The sequence below is a fragment of the Megascapheus bottae genome, chromosome 3 (assembly GCF_031878675.1).
Source record: "Megascapheus bottae isolate mThoBot1 chromosome 3, mThoBot2.hap1, whole genome shotgun sequence".
In the NCBI taxonomy this organism is placed as follows: Eukaryota; Metazoa; Chordata; class Mammalia; order Rodentia; family Geomyidae; genus Megascapheus; species Megascapheus bottae.
The window spans coordinates 45,460,078-45,478,304 of record NC_143511.1 but is presented as its reverse complement, the minus strand read 5'-3'; the positions used below and the strand labels follow the sequence as shown (position 1 = coordinate 45,478,304).

Sequence of the window (18,227 nt, the reverse complement as noted above, 5' to 3'; positions counted from 1 at the left end):
TTAATGTTCATAGCATTATTTCAGATTCTATTAAAGCATCTATTGTAGTGGTCTGTTGTCAGTCATCTTTTATGTTCTGTATGATTGTTTTTGGTTAACACATACCATGTCCATGTGTGACAGACTTTAGTGGATAAATGTTGACTTGTGTTAGTATTGCTCCCCCTTCTGGCCATTCCCTCTCTTCCTTTCCTTGACTGGTCTAATGCCCAGAAACACAGTAAGTCTGTCCAATGAATAACCTTCCTATAGATATTCAAAGTAGAAGAAGGGTTACTGGCCCCTTTAAATTAGAAGCTAGAAGTGGCTTAGTGAGGAAGGTACATTGGAAGCCAAGGTAGTTTGAAGACTTGGCCTTTTGGGCTGGTAAGCTAAATTGTGAATGCTAAAAGATGTTTAAGGGAATTAAATAATGCAGAAGTGATAAGAAAGTGAAACAGCCTTGTTACTGATAAGACAGTTGTAATGGTCTAGTAGAAGGTAAAGCCATCTACCTGCAGTGTTTTCAGCAGCCCCAAATTTAAACTAGATCAGGCTCTATGGGTATACCATTCTTCAAAGGCTGAGAGAAGTGAGATAGATGCAGAACAGAGTGAAGCTAGCAGAAGTTTGTTCATAAGGTTTATGGAAAGGAGCTGTCTATAATTTAAAGTACAAGGCAAAATAAACACAAATTAGTCCAAATCTAGCTAAGATACTGAAGAAAAAGTGGTCATATAAAACAGCAGATTTTTTGGGCCGGGAGTTTGGCCTAGTGGTTAAAGTGCTTGCCTAGCATGCATGAAGACCCGGGTTCGATTCCTCAGTACCACATACATAGAAAAAAGCCGGAAGTGGTGCTGAGGCTCAAGTGGTAGAGCTCTAGCCTTGAGAAAGTCCAAGGACAGTGCTCAGGCCCTGAGCTCAAGCCCAGGACTGGCAAAAAAAAAAAAAAAAAACAGCAGATTTTTCAGTGTAGAGGAAATAGCCTTATATTGGAAGAAGTTGCCTTCTAGTACTTAAAAGTTACAGAGAAATCAGTGGCTGTCTTTAAAGACTTGAAGAATAGGCTGTTTCTTGTTAGTCTAGCAGACCCTAGTGACTTGAAGTTGGACTTATGACAACATAGTTATTGACAACATGGTTTATTGAGTATTTAAAGCTCAGTATTGAGGGACTTATGACAACATAGTTATTGACAACATGGTTTATTGAGTATTTAAAGCTCAATATTGAGTCCTATTGTTCAGAAAAAAAACACAAACATGATTTTCAAAATACACTCATTGACAGTGCACTTTGGTTGCCCTAGTACTCTAATGGATATATATAGTGAGATTGTTATTTTCATGCCAGTCCTTAAGAATGAAGGAAAACTGGACGAGATGGCTCATGTCTGTAATCCTAAACTACTCAGGAGGCTGAGATCTGAGGATCAAGGTTTTTCAAAGCCAGCCAGGTCACAAAAGGACCCGAGACTCTTATCTCCAATTAATCTCTAGAAAACAGGGTAGGGTGGTAGCCTTGGGCTGAAGAGCTCAGGGACAGTGCCCAGGCCGACTTGAAACCCCATGACCCACCAAAAAAAAAAAAAAAAAAAGAGGAAGAAACTAGTTTCTTGAAACGGAATTTATTGATGAAGGTACCATAAGTTATTAAAGCAAGAAAGGATTTAGAATATTTAAATAATATTTATGTTTTATAATCATTGATAACTGATTATTATTAACCTTATATATTATTTGATAAAGCAGTGGCAAATTTTGAGTGCTGGTAGCAATTTTGAAAGTTCTGTGTGCAAATTGCTATCTCACTACATGGTAACTCAGCAATTTAGAGATTTGCATAGGGAAAGTAATTTAAAGTGAAAAGAATAACATTTTCCTTTATGGAATTTTGTAAGGATTGAAGATATGGATTGAATTGTTATTTATAGATGTAGATTGAATTGTTAGAAATAGTTGAGTATATGCTAGATGAGAGAGGAGGCACAAGTAAGAATTGATGAAGAAGGAAGAGCCACTGACTTGAGAAAGTAGAGTTGTGAGTAGTTTCTTTAACATAGTGGAGGTTTGAGGAGACAGTCTAGGAAAAGCCAGGTGTTTGCTGGTGGCTTATATCTGTAATCTTAACCATTTAGGAGGCTGAGATCTAAGGATTACGGTTTCAAGGCAGGAGGGCAGAGAATATTATCACCAATCTAACCAGCAAAATGCTGTACTGGAAGTGTGGCTCAAGTGAAAAAAGTTAAGTGAAAGCACAGAATCCTGAATTTTAACCCCCAGAATACACACACACACACACACACACACACACACACACACACACGCACTTTCTAGGAAAATGTGAAAATTAAGGAGGCCCCAGCCGCCTCTTTCTCTCTTCCTATGTGGTTAGAGGCAAGAAGAATGGTAGAAGTTCATGCTAGCTTATTTAAAGCCCGAGATCCTAATTCTGATATATAATAAAACAAGAGCATGTTGTTACAGTTTTTCTCCCCGTAGTGTTGAGCATCCCTGAAATAACAAGGTAGAAATTCATAGTAATCGTCTTGGGGGATTTATGGGACAGATGTGGCACAGTGAGGGTGCAACAGACTTAAGGGAATATATGAATAGTAGTTCCGGGAGGTTTTATGTGTACAGTGGCTTTAAGATAGGTGGAAGGGGGCTGGGAGTGTGGCCTAGTGGTAGAGTGCTTGCCTGGGCATGCAGGAAGCCCCGAGTTCCATTATTTGGCACCACATACACAGATAAAGCTGGAAGTGGTGCTGTGGCTCAGGTGGTAGAGTGCTAGTCTTGAGGAAGTTCATGGATAGTTCCCAGTTCCTTGAGTTCAAGCCCCAGCACTGGCAAAAAAAAAAAAAAAAAAAAAGGAAAACAAAAAGATAAGTAGAAGGGGCAGGACATTAGACAGTGAGCTAATAAATGGGGAGATAAAGTGAGTAGTTTTGCTCCGAAGAGCCAATTTGCCCTCGTAACATCAGGAAGGGCTTTGGAGAAGTCAAGTGGCTGGTACCTAACTCAGAACTTCACAGTCAGGATTGTGACAGGGAAAGGTGGTCTCGTAAATTGTGGTAGGGTTGCCTTAGATGAACTTTAATATTTTGGTACATATCGTATTGGAACTGTGAAAACAAAAGCAGATAAATAGTTTTATGTTTTTTTTCTTTTTACTAAAGTGTTTAGATCTTACATGTTTCTTTTTTGCTCTTATTTTTGTTGATCTAGTGAATGAGAAATCTAGTTGGGAAATAGGAAATAGACCTTTAGGGTTCTTATATCCTTTTCTTTGGTTTTTCCTTCAGAGGAAACTCTTGACATGATCAGTATTATCTACCCCTTCATGTTTGGATTTCTTTTCTGAATGAATGCTGATTCTCACTTGGGACTACTGTCTCTTCAGGCTTTTTTGGGGGGTGTGCAAAGTTTTCTCTCTATGGGAAATTTTTTTTTTTTTTTTTTTTTTTTTGCCAGTCCTGGGCTTGAGCTCAGGGCCTGAGCACTGTCCTTGGACTTTCTCAAGGCTAGAGCTCTACCACTTGAGCCTCAGCACTACTTCCGGCTTTTTTTCTATGTATGTGGTACCGAGGAATCGAACCCAGGTCTTCATGTATGCTAGGCAAGCACTTTAACCACTAGGCCAAACTCCCGGCCCCGGGAAAATAAGACTTCTTGGTGAGAATATTAATACCAGTCTCAGCTTAAAAATAATATATATTAATATATATATGCAGAATTAAAATTCCACTGTATGAGTTTTACAGCATAATAACACTTACTTTGCTATTTTTTAGGTTGAGAATTTTCGTGTGTGTACATAGCAATATAGGTTATTAGGCCAATGTTCCTTAGATTTTTTTTTTTACCTCAAGCCAAGCCCTTTTACCACTTGAGCCACAGTTCCACTATGGCTTTTGGAGATGTGCCTGTCATCCTACTTAGACTGTTACAACATAAATAAGAGGATTGGAAGGTCACTGCACATAAAGCAAGACATTATTTCTTTCTCTCTTTTTTTGTTATTTTTTAATTAAAGAATTTATTAACATTGATTTTTACATCATATTTCAAATGTCATGCTTAACAAACAAGTAGCAACGCTCTTTCAACCAACACAAAAAGGTCTTTGGGAGTGACCCAAGTGGTTCAAGTATACAAGGCCCTAAATATAACTTCCAATACCACCAAAAAAGGAAGATGTTCATTAAGGTTATAAGCCAAGTTTAAGCGATCTAGTCTAATAATTTAAGCATAAAGGACATATGAAAGTTATGCTTATATTTGTTATCAAAATAGCATTTTTTAGCTTTGAAGTAAATTTGGAGTTTGTACTATTTGTTAAGTAAGTTCATTTGCATCTTTGTGATTTAGGCAGAAAAACAAATAGAACCTGAGGAGGCAGGAATAGTGACAACAGCAACAGCATCTGTTAATCTCAAAGTGAGTCCTAAAAGAGGACGGCCCGCAGGTAGGATTATTGATGTTTAAGTGTTCATGTGGTGTGTGATTAATAGTCCAATCCTTTACAGTGTTGGCCACTTGAGATGTTTTCAAATGAAGTGAATAAGCAGTTGATTATAGCCATTTGGTTACTTACTGACATGGATATAGATGGAGTCTGCAAAGTTATTAGGCAGTTCCTTTGCTGTGAAATTATGTTAAAATGTACTTAAAACTAGGATGACCTATAACTTTAGTAGGTCATATAATCTTAGAGAACATTATGGTATATATAATCTGTTTTTGACAAATTTAGTTAGGCAGCACAACAATTCTGTAACAGTTGTGCTTTGAGCAGTATATCTGAGTTTGAAATAATTGTCTCTGTTTTGCCTCATTGAAATCTTTCTTTACCAAATCATTTTAAGTGAGTCTGTTGCAAAGTTAAAACTACCAGGAATAATAATTTTATTTTACCTTTTACTTAAAGAAGTGCAAGCTTTCTAAATGGAGTCATAATGAAAGAATGAAAAACATCATGTGTATTAACAGCTGTTAAGATTTGTAATTATTGTATTTTATGTTCACATATTCATAATATGCATACTAGTTAATATTTTAATTACTGTAGTCTGTATTGTATATTCATAATATGTTTAGTATTTTCTTTGTCAAGTTGGAAATAACCTTGAGGAGCTCTTATATAAAGGGAAAAAACAAAAAAGAACTTTGTTTTCTACTTCATTAAAGAATTATTACTGAAAAAGGTTAATGACAGACCACATAAACCACAATAATTCTATTAAGATTATATGGCTTTTGAGCTGAAGAGCTCAGGGACAGGCCCAGAGTTCAAGCTCCATGACCCACCAAGGGAAAACAAAAAAAATAATATGGCTTATTTATATCATATCCATACTAGTTTGTGTAATACTAGCAAGGGAATAAAAGGATTGAGATTTGTTTACATAATATTTTGGAATTAATTCTTATTTTAAATTGTGTTAGAAAACTGTGTTCTGATTGATTTGCAAAGGTATTTGTGTAAATATCTATCATATATACATGAAAGTTAACTATAAGTGATAAATTCCTCAAGTTGAGTTTTGTTACTATTAAAATAGCAACTAAGAAATGCTTTGGGGCCAGGGGTATCGCCCAGTGGTAGAGTGCTTGCCCAACATGCATGGAGCCCTGGGTTCGGTTCCTTAGTACCATACACACAGCAAAAGCTGGAAATGGTGCTACGGCTCAAATGGTAGAGCACTAGCCTTGAGAAAGCCTAAAGACAGTGCTTAGGCCCTGAGTTGAAGTTCTAGGACTGGAAAAAAGAAAAAGAAATGCTTTAACCCCACCCAGACATAACAAGGACAGTTTGATAATAACTCTAGAACTTTAATTTTTTTTTTTTACTGTTTCCAGTTTGATCCATGGTGAGATTATTTCTAAAATTTACAAGTAATTGAATCTGTAATAAGCTGCCAAAAATATATATAGCATGTATCATTTGTAATCATTCTATGTAATATTTACATTTTAAAGGGAAATTGGTAATGGTCTTTTTCCCCACATGAATATTAGCTACTGAAGTCAAGACTCCAAAACCAAGAGGCAGACCTAAAATGGTAAAACAGCCCTGTCCTTCAGAGAGTGACATGTGAGTTTATTTTAATGTGTAATTATTTTATAAATGAAAATGTTGTCTGTAAATACACATTGAACACTCTGTATTTGCCAATTTTCTCTTATTTTCTAGACTTGTTCTATTGCTGTTGTGTTACTATTTTGATTGTTTGAAAATTTATGGGGGAGGGGAACCAAAATTTTTTGAAAAAAATGAAAATTGGTAGGGAATAACAATGTCTCTTTATTGGACTAATTGATTTACTTGGTATAAATTTACTTTGGTAAAATAGTACATTGAGTTTCATAATGCAGTGTTCAGAAATCCTTTTAGATTCTCTGGAATAAGTGATTTATGTAAAAACAGTACTAAAATGATTAGTATTATATAAAATAATATTTTAAACTCTTGGAATGATATAGGGTGTTTTTTGTTATTGTTTTCTTTTTCTTTTGCTGTCTTTCCCACTTATGGATTCTGTTTTCTTTGGCATATCCATACAAAGGAAAACTTTTTGTTTAAATATTTTGTAGGTGAAGCTGGGAAAGTGGCTTAGTGGTAGAGTACTTGACTAGCATGCATGAAGCTCTGGGTAAATTCCTCAGTAGCGCATAAACAGAAAAGGCCAGAAGTGATGCTGTGGCTCAAGTGTTAGAGTGCTATCTTTGAGTAAAAAAAGTTCAGGGACAATGCTCAGGTTCTCCCCTGCCCCAACAAAACAAAAATAAAAATTGTAGGGAAGACTCAAATGAGGTTAAATAAGAATAGATTCATTGTTGGGCTGGGAGTTTGACCTAGTGGTAGAGTGCTTGCCTAGCATGCAGGAAGACCCAGGTTCAATTCCTCAGTACTACATACATAGAAAAAGCTGGAAGTGGTGCTGAGGCTCAAGTGGTAGAGCTCTAGCCTTGAGAAAGTCCAAGGACAGTGCTTAGGCCCTGAGTTCAAGCGCCAGGACTAGCAAAGAAAAAAAAATAGATTTATTATTGTGCTAATTTAACAGAAAACTACTGCAGAATTGGTACTTTTATTTTGTTTTAATCGGTTGTGCGACTTGAACTCTGGGCGTGGGCACTGGCCCTAAGCTCTTCAGCTCAAGACTACCACCCTGCCTCTTGAGCCACAGCACCACTTCCGGTTTTCTGTTGGTTAATTCGAGATAAATGTCTCAAGGATTTTAGTGCCTAGGCAGGCTTTGAACCTTGACTGTCAGAGCTCAGCCTCCTGCGTAGCTAGGATTACAGGCGTGAGTCACCGTGCCAGGCTCAGAATTGATACTTTTCAACTAAAGTATCTTTGGAGAATTTTTGACTGCCAAGCTATCTGATAAAACACTGTAAAAACAAACAAAAAAAACCAAAACACACAGAAAAACTGGGTGTTCTAGCACATGCTGGGCCTATGCCTATATTCCTAGCTGAGATCTGAGGATTGAAGTTCAAAGCCAGCCCAGCCATGAAACTCAGTGAAAACTGGAAATGGCACTGTAACTCAAGTGATAGAGCAATAGCCTTGAGCTGAAGAGCTTAGGGACAGGGCCCAGGCTCTGCGTTCAAGCTCCATGGCTGACAACCCCCCCCCCCCAAAAAAAAAAGCACGATACCTTCTCCTTAAAAAGTGTCCTTTAATAGCCAGGTGCAGTAGCTCACGCCTGTAATCCTAGCTACTCAGGAGGCTGAGATCTGAGGATCAAGGTTCAAAGCCGGGCCAGGCACAAAAGGACCTGAGACTCTTATCTCCAGTTAACCTCTAGAAAATGGGAAGTAGGGCTGGCTCAAGGGTAAGGTGGTAGCCTTGAGCTGAAGAACTCAAGGACAGTGCCCAGGCCGAATTCAAGTTCCATGACCCCCCCCCCCCCAAAAAAAAAGTGTCTTTTAATAATACAAGACAATATTGTGTACTTGAAAATTACAAAGTGAATAGATTTTAAGGGTTCTCACCACAAAAGCATTGTAACAATTGTTTTTGTTTGTTTTTATTTTTTTTCCAGTCCTGGGCTTGAGCTCAGGGCCTGAGCACTGTCCTTAGACTTTCTCAAGGTTAGAGCTCTACCACTTGATCCTCAGCACCACTTTCAGTTTTTTTCTATGTATGTGGAGTTGAATCTGGGTCTTCATGCATGCTAGGCAAGCACTGTGCCAGTAGGCCAAACTCCCGACCCCTGTAAGATTTTCTTTACCTGTGCTTATCTTTTTATATTTTATAGATTCTTTGAATTTAATAGTGTTATTTTTTTGTTGTTGTTTTTGTTTTTGTTTTTTGGATAAATCAACCCTTAAGAACCATGAAGAATAAGCCAGGCCATTTTGAATTAAATCTGACAGTCCTTGATCTGAACTCTCACCCAAGACTGAATTTGAAAACCTTGGATCTTGAAACTATTGTTTAACTGATTTGTTTTTCTAATACCCTGGTGATAATGTGTTTAAGCTGTCAATATTCTTTCTAATTTTAACCCTCCTCACCCAATTTATGAGTTGACTGAGTATATTTCAAGTTCTGGTTTTACTTATGAAATAATGTTTGTAAAGGAGCCAGGAAGTAGCTTGTTATTTGAACATTTGTCCAGCCTGCATAATGACCAAATAAAATGAATTAGAATTTCTAATTTACCTGGTCCACACTGAATGACCTGCTTAAAATTTTTTTTTTATCCTGTTACTACTTTATTACAGTTTTGAGAGTGAAATGGAGTATTTTGTGTTACTGGGGCTTGAACTCAGGACCCCCTCCTGTTAGTCTTCTACTTTTCCATTTGAGCCTTAGCCTTAGGGCTTTTTTTTTTTGGCAGTCCTGTGGCTTGAGCTCAGGGCCTGAGCATTGTCCTTAGGCTTTCTCAAGGCTAGCATTCTACCACTTGAGCCACACCACCACTTCTGGCTTTTTCTTTTTCTTTTTCTTTTTTTTTTTTTTTGCCAGTCCTGGGCTTGGGCTCAGGGCTTGAGCACTGTCCTTGGACTTTCTCAAGGCTAGCACTCTACTACTTGAGCCTCAGCACCACTTCCGGCTTTTTGCTATGTATGTGGAATACCAAAGAATTGAACCCGGGTCTTCGTGCATGCTAGGCAAGCACTCTTACCACTAGGCCAAACTCCCAGCCCCAGCCTTAGGGCTTTTGCTTTAATTGTTTTCTGAGAGTAAAGTCTTACATTTTTGTCTCAGCTAGAATTATAGGATTACTTTTGTTTTAAATTTTAACAAATTTTTTTTTTTTTGTACTGTTACTCAAGGCTGGTACTCTACCACTTCTGGCTTTTTGGTAGATAATTAGAGATGAGTCTCTCAAACTTTTCTGCCCTGGATTTGACTTTGAACTGCAGTCTTCAGATCTTAGCTTTCTGAGCAGTTAGGCCCTTATTTTTGTGATAGGGGCTCTCCCTCCCACCCCTCTCTGCCAGTTGTGGGGCTTGAACTCAGGACCTGAGCACCGTCCTTGGACTTTTCTTTCTTTTTTTTTTAAGTATCTCCCTTTTGTTTTATGTAAGAATTTATTAACATTGATTTTTACATCGTATTTCAAATGCATTGGACTTTTCTTAAGGCTATAACTCTTACCACTTGAGCCATACATAACACCACTTCCAGCTTTTTTTCTATGTATGTGGTATTGAGTAATTGAATCCTGGTCTTTGTGTATGCTAGGCAAGCACTATCACTAGGCCAAACTCCTGGCCCTTATGATTTCTCTTTTACTTTTATTCTGGCTGGCCTAAAACCAGAATCCTGTCACAACCTCAAGTAGCCGAAGATTACAGGCCCTATTAAGTGAGATTTTTGTTTAGACTGTAGATAACCCTAAAATCCAATAGCTCACAACACTATGTCTTATAATGTAGATTGGATATATGCAGGTTGGATATATGTCAGTGTTGACCATAGTTACTATTGATTGTAAATTTGGGCCCTATCTAAGTAGAGTAAAAATCTATATTCAGAAAGTGAGGAATATTGGTTTTAAGCTATTGAGATCTTTGGGTGTGTTGAAAGATGTCCTAGGGCTTAAACGCAGGGCCTCGGCATTGTCTTTGGGCATATTTGCTCAAAGCTAGCACTCTGCCATTTGCCAGCTCCACTTCCAGCTTTTTTTGACGCTTAGTTGGAGATAAGGAGTGTTATGGCTTTCCTGCCTGGCTTGTTTCAAACCATAATCCTCAGATCTCAGCCTCCTGGGTAGCAAGGTTGCTGATGTGAGTCACTGAATTCTGGTGGCATGGAAATCTTGGGGGTTGTGTTTGGATTTGCTTTTATTTATTTATTTATTTTATTTATTTTCTGCCAGTCCTGGTCTTGAGCTCAGGGTCTGAGCACTGTCCTTGGACTTTCTCAAGGCCACAGCTCTACCACTTGAGCCTCAGCACCATTTCTAGCTTTTTTCTATGTATGTGGTACTGAGGAATCGAACCCGGGTCTTCGTGCATGCTAGGCAAGCACTCTACCACTAGGCCAAACTCCCGGCCCCTGGATTTGCTTTTAAATTGATGTAATCAAATTAGTTTTTTTTATTAATTAATATCACCTAAACTAATGAAAAGAGAAATTTTCATTAGTCTTTAATTAAGGGAAGGTGTGGCAAGAAGGATCATTTGGAAAAGCAGGTGATGATATATTTGTTTTAATACTGTTTGTAAGACCTTGAAGAAAAAAATCCCTTTTCTTATGATCTTATGATAGGTTTTATGTTGCCCGGGCTGATCCCTAACTCCTGGGTACACGTGATCCTGCCTCAATTCACCTGGACTAGCTGGGACTACAAGCACCTACCATCACACCTAGCTTAATCTCTGTTTTGGTAGCCTGAGGATCAAACCCAATGCCAACTCATACCTGTTGAAACATGTCCTATAACAATGAGCTCTTCTCCAGCTTCAGATATAGGCCTACACACTGGCCTAAAGTTCACTTTTAAAATGCTATATATTCTAGTGTATAGGCATTATAATTTTAAAGATCTTTTCCATATCTAAATTTCTATTTTAGGGTAGGGTGGGGGTGTGGGGAAATCCTTTGGGCTTAAACTCAGGGTCTGGGCATTCTTCCTGAGCTTTTGTGCTCAAGGCTAGCATTCTACCATTGAGCTACAGCTCAGCTTCCAGGCTTTTTTTTTGGAGGCCATGAGGATTTAATTGGCGAGCAGAGTCTCTTAAGTCCTTTCTTGCCTGGACTTAATTCAAACTGCAATCTTCAAGTTTCAGCCTCCAAAATAGGATTACAGATAGGAGTCACTGGCCTCTGGCTTAGACTTACGCTTTAAAAAATATGGTCACCTAGTCCAATGCTAGAATGCTGAATGCTTGTCAGGCATACACCAGGCATCTTGGGTTTGGTCCCCGCACCCACTAGATATCACATCAAGTGCATTCAACAGGCTTGTAAATAAAGATATTATGCTTATTATACAATTTCTGCAACTTCATTTTCTAATTTTTCAAGTATGTACACAACTGGACTGAATGACAGGAGGTCCCTAACAGCTCTTAAATTTATTGGTTTAATGGTTTAATTTGTGGAAATCTCAATTAAAATTCTGTGGTCAGTTAAAGAAAAGGAATTAAGTTGAAATGTGTATAAAGGAACTACATGTATGTAAATGCCATAGATATGTTAGCATGTAGTTCATTTGATGCTCCTAGAGCTGTATCTGCTGTTCAAAGAGTTGCATAGCAGTAATTATGATACTAAAGTAAGTCAGTGATTTGATTTTGTTAAAATGATGTTTATGAAATTTAGTGCTCATGGAATACTTGGATGCTAGTCCACTCATAGCTGTTAGATACTATGCTTAAACAAACATGCTATGTATTTACCATTATATGCTTAAGACTATTGCTTTGAGAGCTGAAGGTGTTCCTGAAATGGTAGAGTATGATTCTAACAAATGTGAGGCCCTGACTTCAAGTCCTAGTAACTCAAAACAAAACATCCTGAGTATTTCTTTGAATTTCAAGATAGCTGTGTTAAATTTCACTTTTAGAGTTTTTAAATTTTCTCCCAGCTTGTAAAGCAATACTCACTTGTACATATAAGTATAATGTAACTCTGTAAAGTAGAGCTAGGGGTGAGTCTTAGTGGAAGCATATATGCCTAGCATATACAAGACCCTGGTTTTAGTTTCCAGCCCCAAAAGAACATTTTTTGTACTGCTGTATCCCAGGGTTAAAAACAGTTCCTGGTGCATATAGCTAATAATTAATATTTTTCCGAAAAAAGGAATCACATTAAAAGAAGCTTGGAAAATGGAGAATTCTGTTTCTGTTAACGTAGGGCCACTGGAGGATATTTTGTTACAGAATTCTTTTGTGATATGGTAAGATACCATTTTACCATGAATGTGTTTGATTTGCTTTTACATATAGCAGTATTGCTATAATTCATTTTAATCTGAAAGACTTGAAGATTAGAATGTAGATGAATTACAAGTTATGGCACATAAAAGCTCACTAAAAAAACCTCATTTTCCCTTGTTGAACTTATTTAAAAAATAGGGTCACTGAGGAAGACAAAAGTAAGAAAAAGGGGCAAGAGGAAAAACCTCCTAAGAAGCAGCTTAAAAAGGATGAAGAAGGACAGAAGGAAGAAGATAAACCAAGAAAAGAACCAGACAAAAAGGAAGGAAAGAAAGAAGTTGAATCAAAAAGGAAAAATTTAGCTAAAACAGGCGTTACTTCAACATCTGATTCTGAAGAAGAAGGAGATGATCAAGAAGGTGAAAAGGTAGAATATTTATATGCCATATAAAATTTTGTTTTAAATTTTGGTTTCTGATGCAGTTTTTAATCTTTACCCTTTAATATTTTGTAAAAGTTAACTAGGTTTTTAAAATTTCTGAATATACTTCCAATAAATATTAATACTTTTTAACTTTTCCTTTATATTTGATTCTGAATGTAACTTAGCCCTCCACAGTAATGATTCGGAAATCTTTCCTCCAATAACCTACTTAACTGAAGATATCAGAGCCAAGTCAACTTGTTTATGACCAAGACAACAGGTTAAAAGATGTATTTATGTAGATTATTGTACTTTGTAAAGGGTTTGAACTCATGACCCTGCATTTGCTAGCTATACCTCAAGCCTTAATTTCTGTTATGCTATTCAGAAATGTTACTAAAGCAGTGTCATCTAGGTGCTGGTGGCTCATGCATGTAATCCTAGCTCCTCAGGAGGCTGAGATCCAAGGATGGAGGTTCAAAGCTACCCTGGGCAAGAAAGTCTATGAGACTCAATTCACCACCAGAAAACCAGAAGTGGAGTTATGGCTCAAAGTGGTTGAGCACTAACTTTGAAAAAGCTCAAGGACAGTACCCAGGCTTTGAGTTACATGACCAACAAAAACAAAAGCTATAGGTCTTTTTAATATAAAAAAACTCCAATTTTGTGCATAACCTTCACAATGTATAGGTCCAAATCACATATACACATATATTTGTGTATATGTATGTATATGTGTGTATACATACACATAGTTGTGCAAGGGGGTTTCAATTAAATATGTCTATGTCTATGTGTACAATGCTCAGTTGAGTCACCTGGACCATTCAGCCCCTTACTGCATCATTCCCTTTCTCATTTTTGTCTCATTTCTTAATATTTTAGAAATCAAAAATTTTAGCTGAGTAGTATGCTTACTCATTAAAATCACTGCGGTCAGATAGTCTGCTGTACTTTAAAGGCATCACATATATGATCAAGCAAGAAGTTGACTTATTTCTATAGTCATGAAAGTATTCCTCCCTAAAAATCACCCCCCTCTCAGAGTTTTAAATAGCGCTGTGAGTCACTGATTGAGTACTTAACGAAATCCCAATTCTCAAATAAAACAGAAGAGAAAGGGTGGAAGAAATTTTCAGACTGCTCACAGGAGGAATCTGCTGAAAGGCCAACATGAGAAAGAAGCAGCAGATCGAAAACGCAAGCAAGAGGAACAAATGGAAACAGAGCAGTAAGTATTTTTTTATTTTCTAAAATTTGTGTTCTAAAGGTTAGCATGATTTTATTAAATAGTGGACTTTCATTTTGCAGAGGTTTTTGAAGCCTTTTAAAGTAAACTTTCCCATGTTAGAAAAAGCTTACACATATGATATAGTTCAGGCTTCATTGTTTTCTGAGGATGAAATTCACTGAGGCAGTGAACTTTTTTTTTTTAATTTGAAGTATAGTTTTTTAACTTGGTGTTTTGCAGAAAATGTGATTATCCTTTGCTGTTTGTATAATATATTGCATATAGCAAGAGTGGGGAGATGATAATGGTGGTGGAGAAAGGAGACAGGAAATACTCTTTTTTGGTCATACCACTAGCAAGCCTACCCCTAAAGACCAGCAAAACACAGAAGCACAGCTGGAAGCCCAGAAAGTCAGTAAAACTAAATCAGAAAGTATTTTGTAAGGTTTGCGTTTGATGTGTGCAATATAAATCAAGCTCTTAATTTTCCACCCTTTTGATACTTAGAGAACAGTATATACTTACTATGGAGAATTTCTTTCCCCTTTATTATATAATTTAATAGAAAAGTGATAGCAATGAAAATGATTAGACTTCATGTCTTTTTATTACGTTTTCCTACTTTATACTGTCATTTCTGAGTTCTTTCTCTAAAATACTTCCCCTGTGAAGTGTCTTCCACTCTGATCAAACTTTACTTTTTTGTTCTTATTTAGTGGAGGTAATTTAAAAAATAAATGCTAGGTCTCGCTGAGATAATGAAGACTACTGAAGCTCCAATAATCATTTTGTTTTTCTTTATATAATGCATCCTTATGCCAAAAGCCAAGTACATTGACTGCTCCCTAGTTGGTTGGAGGATATATATAAGAATTTTTAGCTATTTGAGGGAGTAATTGAAAATTAAAGCTCAGAAATGTTACTCCCAATAATGTTAGATTTGGACTACTTTATATGTTATTAGTTTTTTGTTACCTGTCCGTTTCTATCTTTCCACTGAAAAGTTGTTGGATTGTTTATTGCTTTTAAATTAATTGTGCTCCCAAAATTAGTTGTTGCTTAGCAAATCTAGCCCAATCTTCCTTCAGTATCTCAGTTTTCTTTTATGTATTTCAGTTTCTTTTAAATGTCCTCCAATGTGACTTTCTCGAATTCTAATATTTGTGTTTTCTTTCCTTCTCCTGTTATTACAAAACTTTGTACTTGGACAGTTTTGCTCTGTAAAGCATTTCAGATGCATCTTGTGTGAAATGCATTATGCAAAATAAAGTTTATTGTATTGTATTCCCAGCCAAACAACATGTAATCTACAGTAATAAAAAATATATCTCATTTTGGGCTCAAAGCATTAATCCAGTAACTGAAAAGAGAATACAAGTGGAGCAAACCAGAGATGAAGATCTTGAGACAGACTCATTGGACTGAATTTCCCCCTCCCCCCCCTTGATGGAAGAATGTTCCAGATTCTAAATTGAGGACTTCACTATTAATGGCATTATTACTGTGTTATGATTGTTAACAAAATTTCCTGTAAGGTACACACTACATATTAAGGTTGGCCATCATTCCTTTTTTTTTTTTTTTTAAACCAAGCTTAAGATGAAGCTTTGTGTTTGGAAGTTGTAAGTGTAGATAAAGTTGGTGGTTGTATATTATATTTCATTTAGAAAATATAAAAATTCATTTGGTTTTGGAGCTAGGCATTAAACTGGAATAGCTATTCATCCCTAAGAATGGGGCAGTTGTGCCCTTTCCTTGACATTTCTTTGTTGTTTACTTCTTTAGAATCTTGTTTTTTTTTTTTTTTAAATCCTGAGAGGTTAACCAGTAGACGTGTTAATACAATATGAAACTGTAACCAAAATTTTAAAATAAAGTTTTTTTTTAAAAAAAAACCTGATTTTTAGGTATTTTTTTTGTTCTTGTCTATTTTAATTGGTTCATAATATGGCCTGAACTCCAAGCTATGGTATTTTAAATGGTGATTTTTGTGATTTACAGTAAAATAGTACCTTTTCATTTGTGAAATGGTATGTAAATGGTAGTGATTGTCATTTAATTGGTTGACCTGTCCTTGCTGTTATTTAAAAAAATTACACTATGATCTTAATGTAATATAGCTAATATTGAAGCTAAGTTCAAAACCCCTCATACTACTGTCCTTTAAGTGTACAGAAAGTAACTGAGTTGGTCAGTTTTGACCTTTTTAAAATAATTTTGTTTGTAGGTATTTTCTTAACAGAGCTATCTAGTGATCCTGAAACTAAACTTTTAATTACACATAATGTTGGCAAGAAAATACCACTCTGATAACTTCAAAATCATTTTGCATTGTCACTGAAAAACTATTCTCTGGACACAAGTGGCTCACACATGTAAACTTTGCAAATTAGGAGGCAGATATAGGGAGGATCTCAGTTTAATGTGTGCCTGCATAGGCAACATGTGAAAGCTCATTTGAGTAGCTACACGTAGTATTTCATACCTGTCATCCCAGATACCTGAGAAGCCGAGACTGGGAGGGTCAAGGTTCTAGGCCACTCCTAGCCAAAAAAAAAAAAAGTAAAAAAAGCTGGGTGTGGTCACATGTAGCTGTCATCCCCACTACAGAAAGTGTGGTTCATGCCAGCTGAGGGCTGGGGTGGGAGTATGGATTGAGACCTTATTTCCAAAACAATCAACACAGGAAAAAGAGCCAGAGGCATGGCTTAAGTGGTAGACCACCTGCCTAGTAAACACAAAGCCGAGTTCAAACCCTAGTGCTATTAAAACTTAAGAGAATAATTTAAATGTTCAGATTTTACTTATTTTTATGCTAACACATAATTCGGAAAACTAGTAATTTTGCTGAGGTCTAGGATACTAGTTCACAGATTTTTTTTTTTTACATTGATACAAGGATAAATAGGCATTTAGTAATTTTTATGGAAATTGGTAATAACAAATACAGGGTTCCATTGTTTTGAAATATTTGTGTTAACATTTGATAGGCAGAATAAAGATGAAGGAAAGAAGCCAGAAGTTAAGAAAGTGGAGAAGAAACGAGGTTAGTTATTTCACTTTCTAAGATACATAAGAATATAGACATTCACAACTTTTATTGGGTTTTGAACTTAAGTCTCATTTTGTGTTCTATACAAATACACAATATTTCAAATCCTAATGGCTTACATAAATTGAACTTTTATAATCAGGGGAACTTGATTTAAAGATTTTATATTTCAATGTTTGCTTAAAGCTAGAATTTTGTAATTGCCGATACAAATTCCTTCAACTTATATATAAGGTAAAGCAAAATATATTTTGGACTGAGGGGTTCATTATTGGAGCTACAAGGAAATTTTGAGCTTTTAACTTATCAAGTTCCATTGTATTCAAAAGAGAAGATGTTTAGTAAAGATTACTAGAAATTTTTCTTTGCATTAAGTTTTGCTGAGACTAAACAAATACTGGTTTGGGAAAAACTATTTACTTATTTTCACATACTTAAATTTATAGAAACATCAATGGATTCCCGACTTCAAAGGATACATGCTGAAATTAAAAATTCACTCAAAATCGATAATCTTGTAAGTGCTTAACCTTACTTAGAACTACAGTGCCGCTTTATAGTTTTCTATTACCTTCTTACATGATTTTACAAATATGCAACTTTAATATAAAAGAGATAATGACTGGTCATCTGTACTGACTTGAGAATTTATCAAACTTCAAAAATAGATTACATATAGACTGGGGTAATCAACAGTTATGACATTTCTATTTTGCCTAAAGGATGTGAACAGATGCATTGAAGCCTTGGATGAACTTGCTTCACTTCAGGTCACAATGCAACAAGCTCAGAAACATACAGAGATGATTACAACACTGAAAAAAGTAAGTGATGTCAGCTCATAAATTTCTGAACTTTTTCTTATCCCTTCAAAAGTACAGATAAACTGATTAGGAAAAACAATCATGAATATTTATTATTTTCTCAGATACGACGATTCAAAGTTAGCCAAGTTATTATGGAAAAGTCTACAATGTTGTATAACAAGTTTAAGAACATGTTTTTGGTTGGTGAAGGAGATTCTGTCATCACACAAGTGCTGAATAAATCTCTTGCTGAACAAAGACAGCACGAGGAAGCAAATAAAACCAAAGACCAAGGAAAGAAAGGGCCAAACAAAAAGGTTGAAAAGGAACAAACAGGTATGTGTTAATAACTTTTGAAGCTAGGTTTTACACTGTGAAGAGTGCT

General features: G+C 36.2%; 1 protein-coding gene across 5 annotated transcripts in view; it reads left to right on the top strand.

Annotated features, from left to right (window-relative positions):
* Positions 1 to 18,227, top strand: part of Psip1 (PC4 and SRSF1 interacting protein 1) — a 51,130-nt gene that overhangs the window by 22,718 nt on the left and 10,185 nt on the right. For 3 of the 5 annotated variants that reach the window (XM_090330018.1, XM_090330020.1, XM_090330019.1), the window contains 8 exons: positions 4,353 to 4,449; positions 6,003 to 6,078; positions 12,528 to 12,756; positions 13,866 to 13,984; positions 16,975 to 17,030; positions 17,483 to 17,553; positions 17,759 to 17,860; positions 17,965 to 18,178. In XM_090330018.1, coding sequence (XP_090186144.1) covers positions 4,353 to 4,449; positions 6,003 to 6,078; positions 12,528 to 12,756; positions 13,866 to 13,984; positions 16,975 to 17,030; positions 17,483 to 17,553; positions 17,759 to 17,860; positions 17,965 to 18,178 — 964 coding nt within the window. Of the gene's footprint in view, positions 1 to 4,352; positions 4,450 to 6,002; positions 6,079 to 12,527; positions 12,757 to 13,865; positions 13,985 to 15,275; positions 15,880 to 16,974; positions 17,031 to 17,482; positions 17,554 to 17,758; positions 17,861 to 17,964; positions 18,179 to 18,227 lie in introns of those variants that run through there. The other 2 variants (XM_090330021.1, XM_090330022.1) reach the window with 2 other exon arrangements.